The sequence below is a fragment of the Podarcis melisellensis genome (genome assembly GCF_964234715.1).
Source record: "Podarcis melisellensis genome assembly, chromosome: 9".
In the NCBI taxonomy this organism is placed as follows: domain Eukaryota; kingdom Metazoa; phylum Chordata; class Lepidosauria; order Squamata; family Lacertidae; genus Podarcis; species Podarcis melisellensis.
Window position 1 is genome coordinate 19,987,267 of NC_138541.1, and position 17,630 is coordinate 20,004,896.

At 41.6% G+C, this 17,630-nt stretch overlaps 1 protein-coding gene across 1 annotated transcript in view; it reads left to right on the plus strand.

Moving 5' to 3' along the window:
- Window positions 1-17,630, plus strand: part of RAP1GDS1 (Rap1 GTPase-GDP dissociation stimulator 1) — a 95,737-nt gene that overhangs the window by 24,005 nt on the left and 54,102 nt on the right. Inside the window, exon 2 of the mRNA XM_081925521.1 lies at window positions 11,638-11,748. Within this exon, the coding sequence (XP_081781647.1) occupies window positions 11,638-11,748 (111 nt within the window). The remainder of the gene's footprint in view (window positions 1-11,637; window positions 11,749-17,630) is intronic.

The following is a 17,630-nucleotide window of genomic DNA, read 5'->3' on the forward strand; positions in this document are numbered from 1 at the left end:
ATATGTATGAAGATTCATGTGGTAAAATAAGGTACATGCAAAGTTGGAAAGTTTCAAGTGTAGTACTATTCCTACAGAGAGTTGAATAAGACTGGATTTAACCAGCACTTGCCTGGACACATTGTTCTGAGCACCATAGATGACATACCGTATATAGGAAATATAATAGTAAAAATATATATTATAATAATTTATTATTTATAGCCTGCCCATCTGGCTGAGTTTCCAGATGCTGCAACATTCCTGATGAACAGCTTTTAAAGTCATTTTGACTCCTGTTCTCTGTACTCCACACATAAAGAATGAAATATTTTTCAATTGGGTAAAATTTCAGAAAGAATGAGAGGAAGCTTTTCTGTCTACCCTTGCAGCGTTATGTATAAATAGTAAAATCCTTCGGTCATACTCTTTCCTTTGGCCAGTTATTTTTTGGGAGGTGATAAAATCTGACTTCTAAGTTTGGTCCAGCATTTCATGGTGAGATAGTAGGAATAAGGGAGAGCTTTTGTCTTTGTGGCGGGGGTGCGTGGAGGAGATTTCCAAGGGGCCCATTTCCCACCACACATTGGAAAGCTTTTGCACTTTCCTCAGCTACTGAAATTTTCAACAGGAGTGGATGAAAAGCTTCTCTGCCAGACGGGGCCTCAGAGGCTATAGAAATTTACTGGCAGAAGGATCAGTATGGCTTATGGAGAAGGATCTATTCTTATTGTCTTCCCTGAGGCCTCATGTGATTGTCAGGGAGTATTTACTAAAGCACATTTTTGACATTTATCTCACCATGGGGTGGTTAAAAAAAACACTGCCTGGCGTTAGCCAAACAGTTTTGTGAATCCACCGTGATAATACCCTTGCAGCTGCCCATATTTGTTTGTTTACTACACTTAGGTTTACTACACTCTTAATGTGATTTCCTAGGCCTCTGAATACAGAGTGAGACCTGGTTAGCTTCAGTAGTACCACCACTGAAGTACCATCATTTTCCTCCAAACCATTTTCTGGGTGTGATGAGCCATTTACCTGTTGGGTATGTTTAGCCTGGTAGAAGAGAAGACTGAGAGAAGATATGATAGCCATATTCAAATGGGAGCAAGCTTATTTTCTACTGCTCCCGAGGGTAGGAACCGAACCAATTGATTCAAATGACAAGAAAGGAGATTCCAACTAAACATTAGGAAGAACTTTCTGACAACAAGAGCTGTTTATCAGTGGGATGAATAATCTCAGAAGGTGGTGGATTATCCTTTACTGGAGGCTTTTTGAACAATGGCTGGATGATCACGTCATGATTAGATCTATACTTTAGTAATCAGATACCAAGCAATCTAAGAGGGGTCCTAGACGTATTTCCAGTTTAGGAATTGATTGGTCAGTCCAGTTTATGCCTTTCAGCCTGTTTTGCTCATGCAGATTGGGTTGATGGGGTTTCAAAACATCTGGCAGGCCACAGGTTCCTCATCCCGGTTCTAAAGGGAAAATGCACATTTTATAGTTCTGCAGCCCACATAGGTACAGTTTCACTTCTGCAGCCGAACTTCATTGCTCACTTGCTTTGTTTTCTGCTAAGTAGGTTTTGAAATTGTAACAATAGCTCGTCATCTCAAACATTTATCAGCCAGCTTTTAAAAAATAAAATCTCGAATATTGAAGTGTGGTGATTCACCCAGCTGCGCATGTGGGCTGGAACGTGTTTTCTGAAAATAATCACTATCACTTGCTTTTGGCATCATACAGCTCTCTTGAAATGAAACTGCAGATGTATCCGGAAGGTTAATGGCCACTTAGAACTGCAGAGATTTAATAGGATATCAGTAAAGTTACAGGGAAAGAATGAAATAGGGTTAATACTGGGGATTTTAAAGGATCACTTTAATTTCATCATTTGATTGGAGTGAAGCTTTGAGCCACTCTTGTTTGAAAGTTTAATAGAAGCTTTATTTCCAGGAAAGCCTTGGGTTGATCCTATCAGTTGGGTATTTTCATATACAGTAGATGCAGTATGCTCCTGCAATGGAAAACAGACTTCGGTGTTGTATAGTGATGAAGCCATTGTGTGATGGGCCATAATGTTTCCATACACCAGGGTGAACAAACACCCTGTTGGGGCTGAGGGAGACCGCTGCCTCAAACTGCAGGCAGTGTAGACAGTATAGAACTACCAGATGTCTAACCTAACAACATCGGAATCTGCCTTAAACTGAGCTAGACCAATGGTCCATCCACCTCAGTTTTGTCTACACTAACGGGCAACAGGGGTTCAGTCAGGGGTCTCTCACAGCCTTACCTGGAAAAGACTGGTATTGAACCTGGACCTTATGTAGGCCAGGTAGGCTAGACAGATGCTCTGTCACTGAGTGACAACCATTGCCAAAAAAATTAAGGTGCAAAGTGAGTGGAGCTTACACATGAACGCCATTTTAAGTTGCTCCATGTAGTAGACAAGTCCTTGGTATGACAGATAAGTGGGCAACCCTGCCTGTCAGTCACTTGCCTGTCAGACGATTGATAAGTGGGTTGGTTCTACCCACCTATCAAATTCCCTTATGCAGGAACTCATAACCCACCTACTTTCAGCAGCCAGAAACACCATAACCAGACACTGGAGAGACCGGTCAGGAGTAAACATGGACCAATGGTACCAAATAGTATGGGAAACAGCCCTACTAGAAAAATTAACCAATAAACTGAAACTGACACGGGGACAAACAGAAGAAGACGTATGGCTCCCTTTATCACATATACAGCCCAACAAGACAATGACAATAATCCACCAACAGCATACAAATCAATATGGCCAACCTGATCCAAAACACCCACCCACGCCACTCACACACGAAAGCAAAGATCACCACAGCCAATCACAAACAAACAATCACATCCTAGGCCAACCCCAACCTCTCTCACCACCAAAGGAACACGTGAACAACACAAGCAACGCTGACACCAAACTCTACATACATTAAGCATAATAGAAACATCGCCACCCGACCCCACCCCCATCCATCTTCCCTCCCTCCACCCCCTTTCCCCCTTTTTTTCTTCTCCCCCTAATGTCTCAACAAATGAAACAGATTTATAAAAATGTTACATGGAAAAAAATACGAGGCATTACAATTTTTTTAAAATAAAAAAATTCCCTTATGCAGCAGTTCCCAGACACTTAACAGACAGTTGGCGCTTGGCAACCTTTGCACATAGACCTGGCAGAGTGATGAGCATAAGGCTGGCATGACTCCTTTCTGCAGGGAACTTGGTCATGCAGCCAATCCATCCACTTCTTAACCAGCCCCACATCTAATGTCACATCAGGTGTGGGGCTGGTGGCCCTGTTTGGAGGGAAATGGCCTCGTGAACCAAATTGGAAACCTGTGCATGGCCAAGTTCGTCCCATGTGCCACTGCTTTGAGAAAGAATACAGTCACCTGTCTGCTCAGTTAGTAGCTGCTCCAGATCTTTGATAGGTTAATAAGAGGGAACCACATCTGAAGGGCCACAGGTTCCCCATCCTTAGTGTAACTGATGGTGTGCATAAGTGACAAAAGCTATAACATTGAGGAGTAGCCTGTAAGTTCACCTGTGGCATTAGAACTTCAGAATCAATGATAGATTGCAGAAATAAGTAAGTGTGAGTATATGTGTGGTGGCAGACTTTGTGATGCTAAATGAGTATATGCTATTTTTTTGTTTTAATTTTTAGTGGAAGTTGGTAATTCCACCCATATTCATTTATATTCTTTAGTAGCAGGAAGAAGCTAACTACTCAAAATCCAGCTTACTTTGGTGCTTGGCTAGCTCAAATCTGAAATAATGTTTTGTTTTTGTGAGGTATGAGACGTTGTTGAAGTTGCACCCTGGTTTTGCATTTTCCCATAATGGAGGGAATGGGTTGTGATAACAGCCCTTGTCTGCAGCTATCATTTTCTTTGCTAAGACGATTCCTTAAAAGCTAAGATGATTCCTTAGCTGGCAACTTCACAGTTCTTATGTGGTGAAATGAATCACGGCACTGTACCTTAAAACATGTTTCTTCTGCAGAAGATGATAATTAGCTGGGCTGTCCCCTGAGGAAAGAATGAAGCCAGAGAGAATTTACATGTTGTTGGTTTCACTGATTCTGGCATGTTTCCACCAGCATGTCCACATTTGTGAATGCCTGAAAATGGATCTCTTTTTGCTGTGCCTGTATTTGCATAATTCCTTCGGTGAAAAGAGTCTGGCATAGAGATACAGATTCTTTGCTATAGTGCTATAGATTATTATTCTAGCAATGAAAGGTCTACCCATCGGGATACATCAGAATAGTTTTGTTTTTCCCCCAAATGACAACAAGCAGTGCATTGCTCATGCCCACGCTATTTAATGAAACTAATTTTGTACCTAAGATCTGTAGACTGCATCCCTCCTTTGCTTACCATGGCTGATTGATTACTACCTGCTGAAGAGTCTTTTGTTGTGAGCAATTCTGATGTAGATTTAGCTATGATTACAAAGGATTTTAGATTGTCTTTACCCATTGTGGACGCCTTTTGTTCCTAATGCCAGTTTAAAAAGCATTCCCCAAACCCCAATTAGCAATCTGCCCATGCCTCCTGTTTCTCCAGAGCTTTGTTGTTGTTGCTCGATTTAAGATTTATATATCTTGCAAAGCAAATAAACATGGCTGTGCCAATTTTATTTACTTAAATAAACGAAAATCCCCAAGACTCTGAATAATGAAAGCTTGACTAGATGGTAATGTTTGATTGAAAACAAACATTAAATATCCAGTTAAAATCCAGTAGATGAAATATAGGAGGAGGAATAATAATAATAATAATAATAATAATAATAATAATAATGATGATGATGATGGCTGACTCAGAAATGGGGATTAGCCCAATAAATATTGCCTTGGACATTTTTTTGGTAGAGCTAGCAACTGCTTTGGTTGTAACTTTTCTAAGCTAATTTCCAAGGTTGCTGATGTTTGCTGTTCTCCAATAAGCAAGCTATAAGACATTAGGCAAAGTAAAATTCTTCATTCTCTTTTTGTTTACCAGAAAAGCTACACAGACCCTTCGGCTTTTATTGTCATGTTTGTTGAATTACACCTTGTATGTCTTTTATAGAGAGAACAACATGGCATACATTATATATAATCCTTTTGATGACTATTTCTGCTTCTGATTTCAAGCTTGTTATATTAGTGAAGCAATAGCCCTGTTTGGACATAATCCCAAAGTGTGCTTATTTGAAGGGCTTGTGACCCCTTGTCCTTGGCCACAAGAAGATCAGAATGTTTTGCTTCCGTTTTTAACTAACCACAGTTTAGCATTACGTATGTCTTAAGCTCAGCAAACTGTGGATAGTCTTAAATTATGGCATACTGGAACAAGCCATGTGTGGCTTATGAAGCTGGCATGTTTCAGTAAACCATAGTTAAAACTAACCACAGTTTAGTGTTTGGATGTAACACCAAGCTTTGGGTAACTGAAAACAGAGGCAGAGGTTTCTGATCTTCTTGTGGCCATGCCAGAAGCAAAGATTGGATGAGGGAGTGCATGAGCCAGACACTTGTTCACAAGGCTGTTAATGTGTCTGAACAAGGCCATTAAAGTGTGATCAGTGCTGCATGTTGATAGTATCAGCGAATTCCTTGGCTGGGATATAGAACATCCTTTGCATGAGTGGACGGCAGTGCTGCTGGCATAGGGTTGCTGTCCCACAGTTTCTTCTGATTTTGTCTTCCAAGTCTAGCCCTCTACTGCATTATGCCTCATGTTATTCTTGTTTTATGATCCTGAAGAGGGTAAGACATCACAGCAGGACTAGGAAGTAAAACAACTCTGCTGCACAAGCAAAATTCTGATTGCACATCTTTGGATCCAGTCCTTTATATTGTTGTTTTGTGACCTATAATTATTATTTATAAATAGCAACAGAATGCATTTCATTTCCATGGATAAGAATTTGTGTGTTTTTTCCATTGTTTTCATTACACCCGCCTTGTTACCACCCTACTCTTGACATGTTCTTGCTACCTAACACTTAAGTCCTCTAACCACTTTTTATCTCATGAAGCAGAGGGGAGATCATTATTAAAATAAAACACGATCATTAACTGTATTCATCTGTAGAGTTGCATGTACTAATGAGGCTATGCCTTCTCAGCTGCCTCATTTAAATTCTGATTCAGCCATGAAATTCACTGGGTGTTCTTTTGTGTGTCACTGTCTGTTAGCCCAACCTACCTCACGGATAGTTTTTCATGAAGATAAATTAGACAGGAAATACTGTAACTACACAAGACTGTTTATTGGGATAATATGTATGAAGTAAATATAAAATAACTCCCCATTTTACTCTGCTCAGAAAATTAACGGACAGAGAGCATCCTTATCTAGAACGGACGCTCAACTTCTCTCACTATTATTTTCCTAGGAAGATGGTTTTTGTAGTTGCAAATGCCAGTATATTTCTGACAGTGCCACAAAGTTTTCAAGCCCTGCAGCTTTCTTAAGCAAGAATTCATTGCAGCCAAATTGGCAGATAAGCCAAGTCAGATACATTGCCTCTGAATTCAGAAAGCAGACTGGAACATTATTTTGACACCTTTAGGAACATAAAAAACTTCTCTGCAGTAGAGGCATGATAAGAAGGCATGTCTTCTTGTAGCAGTTCTGGAGTAGTCAAGATTGGCCACTTACTACTTGGATTGACAGACTTATATTTATTTACTATTATAGGTAAATATATTATTATATATTCTATGTGTATTCCAATTTTCAGCTAATTGTATTCCAAAGTTGCTCACATCAATTTAAAAGGAGAAATATCGTATTTTTCGCCCTATAGGGCGCACTGGCCCATAGGGCGCACCTCGTTTTTTAGGGGGGGAATAAAAATAAATAAATATTTTCCCCCCCCCAGCCGCGGGGCTGGGGCGGGGAAAGCCCAAGCTTCCCCCGACCCCAGCCCCCAGAACAGGCCGGGCTAGCAAGGCTTGCGAACATCTGCGTGAAGCACGGGGCTCACTCCGGAGCGTGCCCACAGGCCTTGGGAGCCCAGCGGGCACTCCCGCCAGGTTCCCAAGGCTTGCGGATAGCTTCCTGAAGCCTGGAGAGCGAGAGGGGTCGGTGCGCACCCACGCCTGGAGAGCGAGAGGGGTCAATGCACACTGACCCCTCTCGCTCTCCAGGCTTCAGCAAAAGCCTGCATTCGGCCCATAGGACGCACACACATTTCCCCTTTATTTTTGGAGGGGGAAAAGTGCATCCTATATGGCGAAAAATACAGTATATCCAGTAATATTGGATGTTTCTGGACCGATCTTATAGTTAAGTCAAATAGGAAGCTGACCTTCCCATTCTAACTCTGTATTGTGTTCATCAGAGTGGAAAATACCTTTTCTGGGCAGCATACCTTATCTCCTATTGGGCCAAATGTGACAGTTTTTGAAAGCTTAAAGAGCAGCAAAAGACTGTTTGGAAAAGGGCTTTGAAATGGGGAAGTAGAGGAGGTTTGGTCGTTGGCTTCCACCCAGTAGTCCTAATCTAAACTGCTCTACATGCCTGCAATTTGCATTGCCAAAAACCCCAAAACAATTTTTTTTCGAAAATGCAAATTGCAGGTGGCCCAGTCTGGATCAGGACTTCTGAGGATTTGATGACATCAGAGGTCCACATTTCAACTCAGATTCTAGGTAGGTTGCAGAGAGGCACTTCAAGGACTAGAAGATGTATAGTAGTTCTGGGGTGGGGAACAGATTGATTTTCATATGTCTTGATAAGTAATCGATTTTCCTTGGCAGAGTGGGCTTTGGGGGTGGGCACCCTAGCTGACACCAATAATAATAATAATAATAATAATAATAATAATAATAATAATAATAATAATAATAATTTAGTTATACTCCACCCTCCCCTACCTCATCCAAATTGATGCTTTCAGACTTACGCTGCAAAGGAACTGGCCAGTGAATTTTTTGCTTCCTCAGACACCTCTAGTGGTCTGTTATATCACTCCTTTGTGATGCTTAAAACAGGAGTGAAAATGCTTTTCATAACTAACACTTTGGGGAGCTGGAGGAGATACACTGCTGCATTAAGATGTGCTTGGAATCTTCTTTCAGTACCTTTAGAGAACTGTAATAATATTTGAATAATTACAAGGATGCTCCTCATGGCATATGCTCTTTCTCAAAATGCAACGCAGATCCTTTCTGCATGAGGGAATACTATAAAATAAGCCTCTTTCATTGTTGTGCTTTGTTTTGATTTTGGCAGTTTTATCTTTCTGTTAGGTAGAAATCTACCTGCTTGCCTTCTTGTTGGAGCAATTCGTTTCTGCAACATCAAAATTAATTTTTTAAGTATTATACAGGGGACCCATATTGGACACCAAAGCAAAGAGTTTTGGGATGTTGTTGTTTGATTGTAATGTGTCTGAGACCAAGTTGCGGAAACAAGGCAAAGTTTGATATGTATCCTTGATGGTTTTAGGTAAAGGGACCCCTGACCATTAAGTCCAGTCGCGGATGACTCTGGGGTTGCGGCGCTCATGTCGCTTTATTGGCTGAGGGAGCCAGTGTACAGTGTGTAATTTCCTCTAAAAGAGAATTGATGGCTTCAAAAGCTGGTAGCCCAACTTCTAACCTTGCATCAGATTCTGAAAGAACAATTGTTGCAGCAAAAGCTGCACCCAGTTTTAGCTAACTCCAGCTGTAAATATCTGCTTCCTATGCCAGTCTCTGCCTCATCCTAAATTCAAACTGCTCCATACTTTTTTTCCCCTTGACACGGACACCCTCCCCAATAAATCACTGGTTCCAGACTCTAAAGGTAAAGGTAAAGGTACCCCTGCCCGTACGGGCCAGTCTTGACAGACTCTGGGGTTGTGCGCCCATCTCACTTAAGAGGCCAGGGGCCAGCGCTGTCCGGAGACACTTCCGGGTCACGTGGCCAGCGTGACATCGCTGCTCTGGCGAGCCAGAGCTGCACACGGAAACGCCGTTTACCTTCCCGCTAGAAAGCGGTCCCTATTTATCTACTTGCACCCGGAGGTGCTTTCGAACTGCTAGGTTGGCAGGCGCTGGGACCGAGCAGCGGGAGCGCACCCCGCCGCAGGGATTCGAACCGCCGACCTTTCGATCGGCAAGTCCTAGGCGCTGAGGCTTTAACCCACAGCGCCACCTGCGTCCCTGTTCCAGACTCTACCAGCAGGTAAATTACCAATTCAGGAAAACATTTCTAGTCACTTTGAGGAAATACATCAGCCAGTCATCCCTGTCTTTTAGCAAGCACTCAGCAGAACACAGGATGGTTGCTTATCAGCCACAAGGAGAAGTGGAAGGAAGCTTTGGGGGAAGAGTTTAATACTGAGGGGTGGGAGTGCAATGCAGCCGAAGAAGCCATGAGCTTCTGACTTGTTTGATCTAGTGCGTCACTTTGAACTGGACTCCCATTACGAATCTCTCAAAATATATGAGACACCGAAGGAAATGAGACTGTTCAATTATCTACAGCAAGGAAGAAGTGGAATTGAAGCAACTATATTTTAGATTGCCTCATGTGGATGCCCCATTGGTTAGCAATCCTGTAGCTATGGAGTTCTTCTTCATCTTCTTCAGGAACAGCTTAATTGAATAAAATAAAAATAAAAGGTGTACTATATCATTATTCAAGCTAACAATTCCAATTCCATATACTTAACTAATGTGTATAGGCATTACTATTATCCAAATACCTAACATATTTTAACCTGCTGGCTGTGGAATGCTGAGGTGAAAATGTCCCCTTAATCAAGGTTTAAGAACTGATTGTTTTTCTTGATTGCTTTATTATGATGCTGATTTTGAAATGGTTTAAAATATTTTTTGAGCTGAGTTACAATGACATATGTCCCCTTCTGTCTTGTTTACTATTTTGCTGGTTGTTTTCTTATAGATAATTTTCTATGTATTTTATGCACTGTAAACTACCTTGGAATGGTTTTTACCCTGAATACTGCATAAAATACTTTAAATATAAACAAATAAATGCTTTACACTTTTGTTGTTCACATGCCTTGGCATTTGCAAGAGATAGACATACCACAAAGTTGTCATATGGCAGGATTTGGATTAGGATAATAATTGTGTTACTTAGCAGATATAGGAAGTATTTATCATTGTTTGAGGGGAGACATATCTCTGTTTTGCTGACTTAGCACTGTGGTGTGCATTTCATTCCCCTTCAGTTTCAATAGAACTTTCTTCCAAATAAGGACAATTAGGATTACAGTCTTAGTGAGCATGGAATCTGAATTATTCCCTGTGTCTTTTTAAAAGCCTAAGCCATTCACATGTAAGGTTAGTCATCATCTGGCAAAGAGAAGGAAAAACAACAACTAAGCTGCAGCTGTTAGCACTTACTATGCCTCTTGAATAAACAGAATATTTAAGGTGCTAGTGCCAGGCATGCTTCATGGGAACATAAATGTGCAGCTACAGAAAACCTATTTTAAAACATGATCGGGGGCAGAGTTTTCGTTTCATCATTGGAACTTCTTGGCTTCTTTCTTTCTTTTTCATTCCTGAAAGCTTCCTCATTCTCTCACAAAATGGAAAAGAGTAAAGTAGCTCAATTGCTTCTGTATCCAGAACACAGCAACTATACAGTTGTGTTTGGCAATTGATTCTGTAATAATTGGTTATGTTATAGGGTTAGGGTTAACCTCAATATAGCTACCCTTGTACAGGGTCAAGCTATGAGATGACTTCTATGATGGTGAAGATTTTTTTTTTTAAAAAAAACTACAAATAATATTTTCTGATTCCAGCTTAAGTCCTGTATAATCAATTATTGTGTGTGAGAGCACAATACAGGCTAACTTTAAGTCTTTGGATGAAAGTCATGATATCAATGTAATAAATAAATCAAAAAATTCAGGAATCCATGTCATATCAGAATATAATAACTATAGTGTGCAAACCTTTGAGTTCTTCACCAGGCTAGAAATAAAACAAAGGAGAGGGGGAAAGAAAATAGGCTTATGGTGAAACCATGGAGCCTGCATCTGATCATAGTCCTTAAATTGCAGTGTGGGAGAAGGTAGCACATTAAAATGAGGTGTTGGGTGCTAGGCAGGTTTCTGGTTGCACAAAGGCTGCTTGGAAGAAGGAACAGTGACTGAGTGCAGACTTCATGGTTCCACTGTCAGTTATCTCCAGTGTAAGAAACTTGGATATATAAGCTAGGCGCCAAATGGCTCTTCAAACCAGGGTTGGAGTCGCTGCTCCTGATCTAGCCTGATGAAGAGTCTGAAGAACTCAAAATGCCCAGTGTTTTGTGGCATTTTTGTTGGCCTAATAAAAGTATTGCCCTATTACTGAGTTTAGAATGCCTTTTGCTTGTTGTGTGACTTGGTAGTAGTGGTGGAAGTGAGTGTTTTGTCTGTAGCCAAGTGGCTGCTGTGGGTCTGTTGTCTCCCCCCCCCCCCCCCACTAAAGAGAGTCTTTGCCCTGTTGGCATCAGGGAATGGGAAAGATAAAATAGTCAATGTCTTTTGTCGCTGCACTTGTTGGCATCACCTTATCTATGTTGATTTGCACTTTAAGCCCATAAGCTACAATTGACAGACCAGGACACTGATTTTGCTTTCTCCTTCATGTTATCCAAGCAGATAATCTAAGCGATGCCTTGAAGAAGCTGAAGATAACAGCTGTTGACAGCACAGCTGATAGCTTGGAGGGGTGCTTGGACTGTCTGCTTCAAGCTCTGGCTCAAAACAGTAAGTTTTATTGTTCCCTCCAATTTCATACCATATGATTCAATCAATAAATGATTATGGAGGTAATAAGTGTATCAAATGGAATAAATCTGTAAGTGGAACTGGCGCAATAGCTGTTTATGTTGAACAGAAATAGCAGAGGGTGAGGGAGACTTTAGAAACAAGAAAACTAAAACCCAGATATTAACAACAGCCTGACTATGGGCCTGCAGATAAACCTACACCCCAAGTCTCCACTGCACCCAAAAGTCTGCCCAGCCCTTTTTAAGATCTGTGTTGTATTATTAAGTTGAAAAGCTATCAGAATAATTTTGTGACACCAATCCCTAGAATTCTGTATGAGAAAATGCAATTGTGGAGTCACAGATAGTCACAAATAATGCTGGCTGCATTATTATTATTATTATTATTATTATTATTATTATTATTATTATCTTTGTGGGACAGAAAAGAAATACATGGAAAATAAGCAGAAGGTACATGAAAGTTAACTCACCAGAGCAGTAATTGAACACTACTGGCCTAGACTAGTGTGATGTTCGAGGCTGAACATCATCTATATGCAACTCAGAAGTAGGGGAATTTAGGAGACATAATAATGTTTCTGTCTCTAGAGTGCATTGTCTCCTCCCCAAACAATTTGGGGGGTGACCCCTCCTGTGGGCCAGGCAGGAGAAAAAGGTGGTGATAATAATGATGCTTCTGAAATGCCCACCCCAACAAAAACCCAACAATTTGGGAACGGAGAAAAGCTGATGATGATGATGATGATGATGAGGCCTTTGCACTGGGTCTCCCCCCCCCCCAAGAATTTTGGAATAATCAGGAAAAGAGTGAGAATGATGATGGTGATAATAACGGAGGTGCCTCTGTACTGGGCTTCCCCATTCCAGCCATTTTGGAGTAGTCCCCACTGTAGGGCATTCAGCAACAACAGAAGCCATATCCTTTTCAACACACCCACATACTCAGCTGAGGACCATTTCCAGCAGCTGCCTACTGTAGGCAGCAAAACAAATACAGCCGCAACAGGGGGATTCCTGCATTTCTTTGCCCACCCCCACATTTTCAAAACGTTCTCGAGCAGCTGTGTGCTAGCTCTTCTGTGCAACTGTCCTGGCTCCCGTCCAGCTTGAAGCAGCAGCCTGAGTTCAAGGAGTCCAGGATCAAGGGAAGGAGGTCGGAACTGCAAGGAAGCAGCAGAGTTGTCCTCACAAGGCGGCATGTCCATCTGCTACTCTTCTGAAGATGTGGCAAGGCGTGCTCACTTGTGAGGCTCTCGTGCCTTGCAAGACTGCCAAGAGTACAGACACTCACTGAGTCGGCAAAGATGCATCTGTTCCCATGAGTCTGCGGCCAGGTCTTGAGTTCCTCATCTGACTCTGGCTCCTCTACCCCTAACGGTTGACTGACGCCCTCTCTGGGTTCTGCTGCTATGTTCCTTTCTCTGGAAGGGAAGAAGGCTTCCCCTACTGGGGCAACCAGATCTGGGGGAAGTAAAAGTATGCTCACCTTTTTTAGCCCCAGTTCTCCAGTTTCAGCCTCCCCCACCTCACATTATTATCATCACCATCATCATCATCATCATCATCCTTCCACTCCTGAGCTTTGGGACATATGAGAGCAGGCAGCAAAATGAGTAACAGGAAATTCCCCCACTCCCCCCCCACACACACCTCAGCACAAAATATTTTTTGAAGCCTCTCAAGTGCCTGCTCACTGATGGCTCCACATGGCTGGCAGGCAGCAAAATAAAACAAACCAAGCAGCAAATGGGTGGATCCTGCTGATCTTTCCATAACCGTATTTCCATGCTTTGGAGGACCTCAGGGATTCCCTTCTGCTGGTGCCCAAACAAATCATTTCTTGACTTCACTCATTTACTGAAAACATTGGCAGAGTAAGAACAATAAATGTAACAATAACAAAATAAATTAATTCAGCTTGGTGACAGGCAACAGCTCTCTAGCATTTCAGGCAGTTGACAGTGATTGAATTGGAGGCCTTTTTACATGCAGAGCATTTGCTGTGCCGCTGAACCAGGGTCCCTTCCGAAATACCTTTCTTGAACTCTATATGTAATGCTCCAGCTGTGTCCCATGTATTGGTTGCCATAATGAATCCTTTCTTGTTAGAAGGTGCTAAAAAATGTCATTATACAGTTTGATCGCCCCACGCAATTCTACCCCATCTTATCTGGACAACAGTTGCTCCTGAAAATTCAGGCCTTGGAAGTATTAGTCATGGAAGATACTGAATTATTTGTTGGAACATTTTTGTCCTCAGTTTTACAGCTTGGCCTCCTAATGAGGCTGCTAACATATTAATCTCAGTTATGGAAACATCTCCTACTGGGACCAAACTCTCAAACAGCCATCAGCTCATGGTGCCAAGATGGTCAGCCATCAACTGAACCATCAACCTGAAAACTTATAATTGTCCAAGCCAACCAAGTTTGTCCTGTTTCCCATAGGTTTAATATTGTGTCAATGAAGGTTTTGTTTTTTTAAAGACACCAGATGAGTCTTGAATGGAGAATTAAATCTTAAATTCTGTCTCATTTACAAAGAAACAAAAATAAAATCTCCTGTTAACAAAAACTTATTTTGAAGGATATAATTTCCTTAGATTTAAACCATTTTTATCCTGCCCTTCACACTATGGTAGCTTCTAGCAGTCAAAACTAGCTGTCTCTATTTGAACATTCCTTGTTCTGAGTTGAAGTTGGTAGTGACCAAGTGCAGAGTCTCCTTGGTGGTGGTGGACTGCTTGTGAAACACTCTACCAGGGGCCCACAGCTGGTACCTACTCTTTTCAGCCTTTTGGGTGCTAGATAAAAACACTGGGTTGTATCCAGCTACATCTACTCAGACAAGACCCATTTAAATTAATGAACCTAAGTTAGTCATGTCTGTTAACTCTAATGAGTCTACTCTGATTGGACTAGCATTGGTTAAAACTGTGGTTCTCCTAAGAATTTATTCTGTTGCCGTATCTCCGAGTCTACGGTACTTTATTTTGTGTTATTGTTGTTGCTTCTGCCTCCATTTTATTTTATTTTTATTACAGTGGTACCTCAGGTTAAGAACTTAATTCATTCTGGAGGTCTGTTCTTAACCTGAGGTACCACTTTAGCTAAGGTACCACTCTGCCGCGCCGCCTGAGCACGATTTCTGTTCTCATCCAGAAGCAAAGTTCTTACCCCGAGGTACTATTTATGGGTTAGCAGAGTCTGTAACCTGAAGCGTCTGTAACCCAAGGCACCACTGTAATTGCTTTCTGCTTTATAAGATTTTAAAGCAGTGGTTGTCAAACTTTTTTTCCTCTGGGCTGCACTTTCAGAATAAAATTTGCTCGCACCACACTAAATTTTTTATTGGTAAGAAACACATTGGAAAACAAAAAGAAACAACTCCTAGCAGTGCTTGAACATAGAGCACAACTACTCTATAATATGAGCATGGGACACCCAGAAAGTATAAAACAATCCAGCTACATAAGAAAATGTATCATTCCCAAAATATAATCATAAACAGGTCTTCTCCAGCACTCAGTTTGAACGGCGATTCTAGATCGCATCTAGGATTGTCCTCAGTATCACTTGATGTGCTTGCTCTCATTTTGAGAAGATATCTATCCATATTCTGAAAATTTAAGAAATTATTTTGATATGATACTGTACTACACTGAAATATTTAAAGGGAACTGAACCAGACCTTGTAAAAACTCTGTTCCTTATTCTTGTCAATGTTACGTCATAGAGTTGGCACCTGGAATTGGATACTAACTGCTAGAGTATCTGCACTTAATTCAAGATGCTGGTTTTCAGACCTGAGGTAATAGGCTGCTCACCCTAATAACTACAGTGGTACCTCAGGTTACATATGTTTCAGGTTACATCTGCTGACCCAGAAATAGTGCTTCAGGTTAAGAACTTTGCTTCAGGATAAGAACAGAAATCGGGCTCCGGTGGCAGCAGGAGGCCCCATTAGCTAAAGTGGTGCTTCAGGTTAAGAACAGTTTCAGGTTAAGAACGGACCTCCGGAACGAATTAAGTACTTAACTCGAGGTACCACTGTATAGAGATTCCAGATTAGAAGATTATTCCAACCTTTGGCCTTTGAGTGACTTTCATAACTCACCAACGCTCCAACAGAGACAAAAAATCTTTTAATGAAATCCTCTGACTAGCCTAAAAAGAAAATGTCTGGCATTTCCAGTAGTTTAACAATCTTGCTGGGTCCCAAAAGTTCCTTTACATGTTGTTAATCCCCCTTCCTGAGCAAGGAAAGCAAAAGAAGGTCTGGTTTGATGGATTCTCATCTGCCCTTTTCCTAGTTGGTCTCCCCTGTGGCTCATTACCTTCCATATTCTGTAGTGCTATCTGTACCAAACAAAAGGCTTATAACGAGGGCGTTTCACACACATCTAGCCTCCAGGAATTTTCCAGGGAACAACAGATGGGTGCTCTCTTTCCAATGGTGGAATTGCTGCATTACTTTGTGCTTCCTGCGGTAGGGCTGACTGTGACAGCTGTGGGCAGGCGTCTGTCTCTCACTCTCAAACGCACATGCTCAACTTCAAATGAACTAGGATGTGTATGTGTGTGTGTGTCTTAACAGGGTGAGAAAGAGAGCTTGCATTGGCAGAGCCTGCAAAATATGACATGCCGGGTGCGGGGAATTAACAGATTTAGTTGGAATGGGTGCTAGATCTTTACAAGTATCCAAAAAGGCTCTGCTCGGTTTTATTATTGTATTTACTACATTTAATACCCCATGTTTTTGATCCTGAAGGTTTAAAATAGAAAACAGTAAAGAAGAATACACTGTAAAGTAAATTCAGAAATAAAAATGGTATAAACTGTGGTTTTAAAAGATAGCAGCAGCACGGGGGGGGGGGGGGAGACCAGCAACTGGTCCTTAAACATCTGTACCAGAATCCGTTTTTAAACAATCAAGATTTTACCACTCACCAGAAAACAAGTGATGATTGAGCCACATTAAGGTTGTTGTTTTGCCTCAGTGTACATTGTTTTACATTTGCTTACAGTGAATCACATTTGCCATTTGACTACCCATTTTGAACAATTTGGTGTCAGCAGCAAACTTGGCCTACCTCATGGTTTATCCCTAACATTGACAAACAGCTTAAAAAGCAAAGGTCCCAATTCTGATCCATGGGGAACTCCACTCTTTGGTTGGTAGAGCTTGAGACTCTTGTTAATCTCAGGGTTGTGGGTTTGAGCCCCATGTTGGGTGAAAGATTCCTGCATTGCAAGAGTTTGGATTAGATGATCCTCCTGGTTCCGTCCAACTCTACTATTCTGTCATTCCTTACATTGGAAGAACTGCCCATTATTCTTTGCTTCCTGTTCCTTGACCAGTTACTGACCCATAAAATAATCTCTCCTCTTATTCCATGACTTCTAAGTGCCAGTTATCAAAGTACCTTGCAGTGCTGGCCAGGTTCCTAGAAGGTGGGATCATATTTACTTTTTACTGAGGAATGAAATGGAATGGAATTCTGTCAGTTGGTTTCTTTGCATTTCTGTGCTGGGGGTGGGAAACCTGTGAAATTTGGTTTTTTGTCTTTTAAATGCAAGCTGAGAATCTAGGGAAAGGACTTTAAATAAGGTCCACCATCTCTCAGACCATGTGGTGGGCCGAGCTATTTTTTTTTGGGGGGGGGGTGAACAAATTCCTATGCCCCACAAATAACCCAGAGATGCATTTTAAATAAAAGCACACATTCTACTCATGTAAAAACATGCTGATTCCCAGACCGTCCATGGGCTGGATTGAGAAGGTGATTGGGCCACATCCGGCCCCCGGGCCTTAGGTTGCCTACCCCTGCCATAAGCAGTTGAGTGTGCGGTGTTC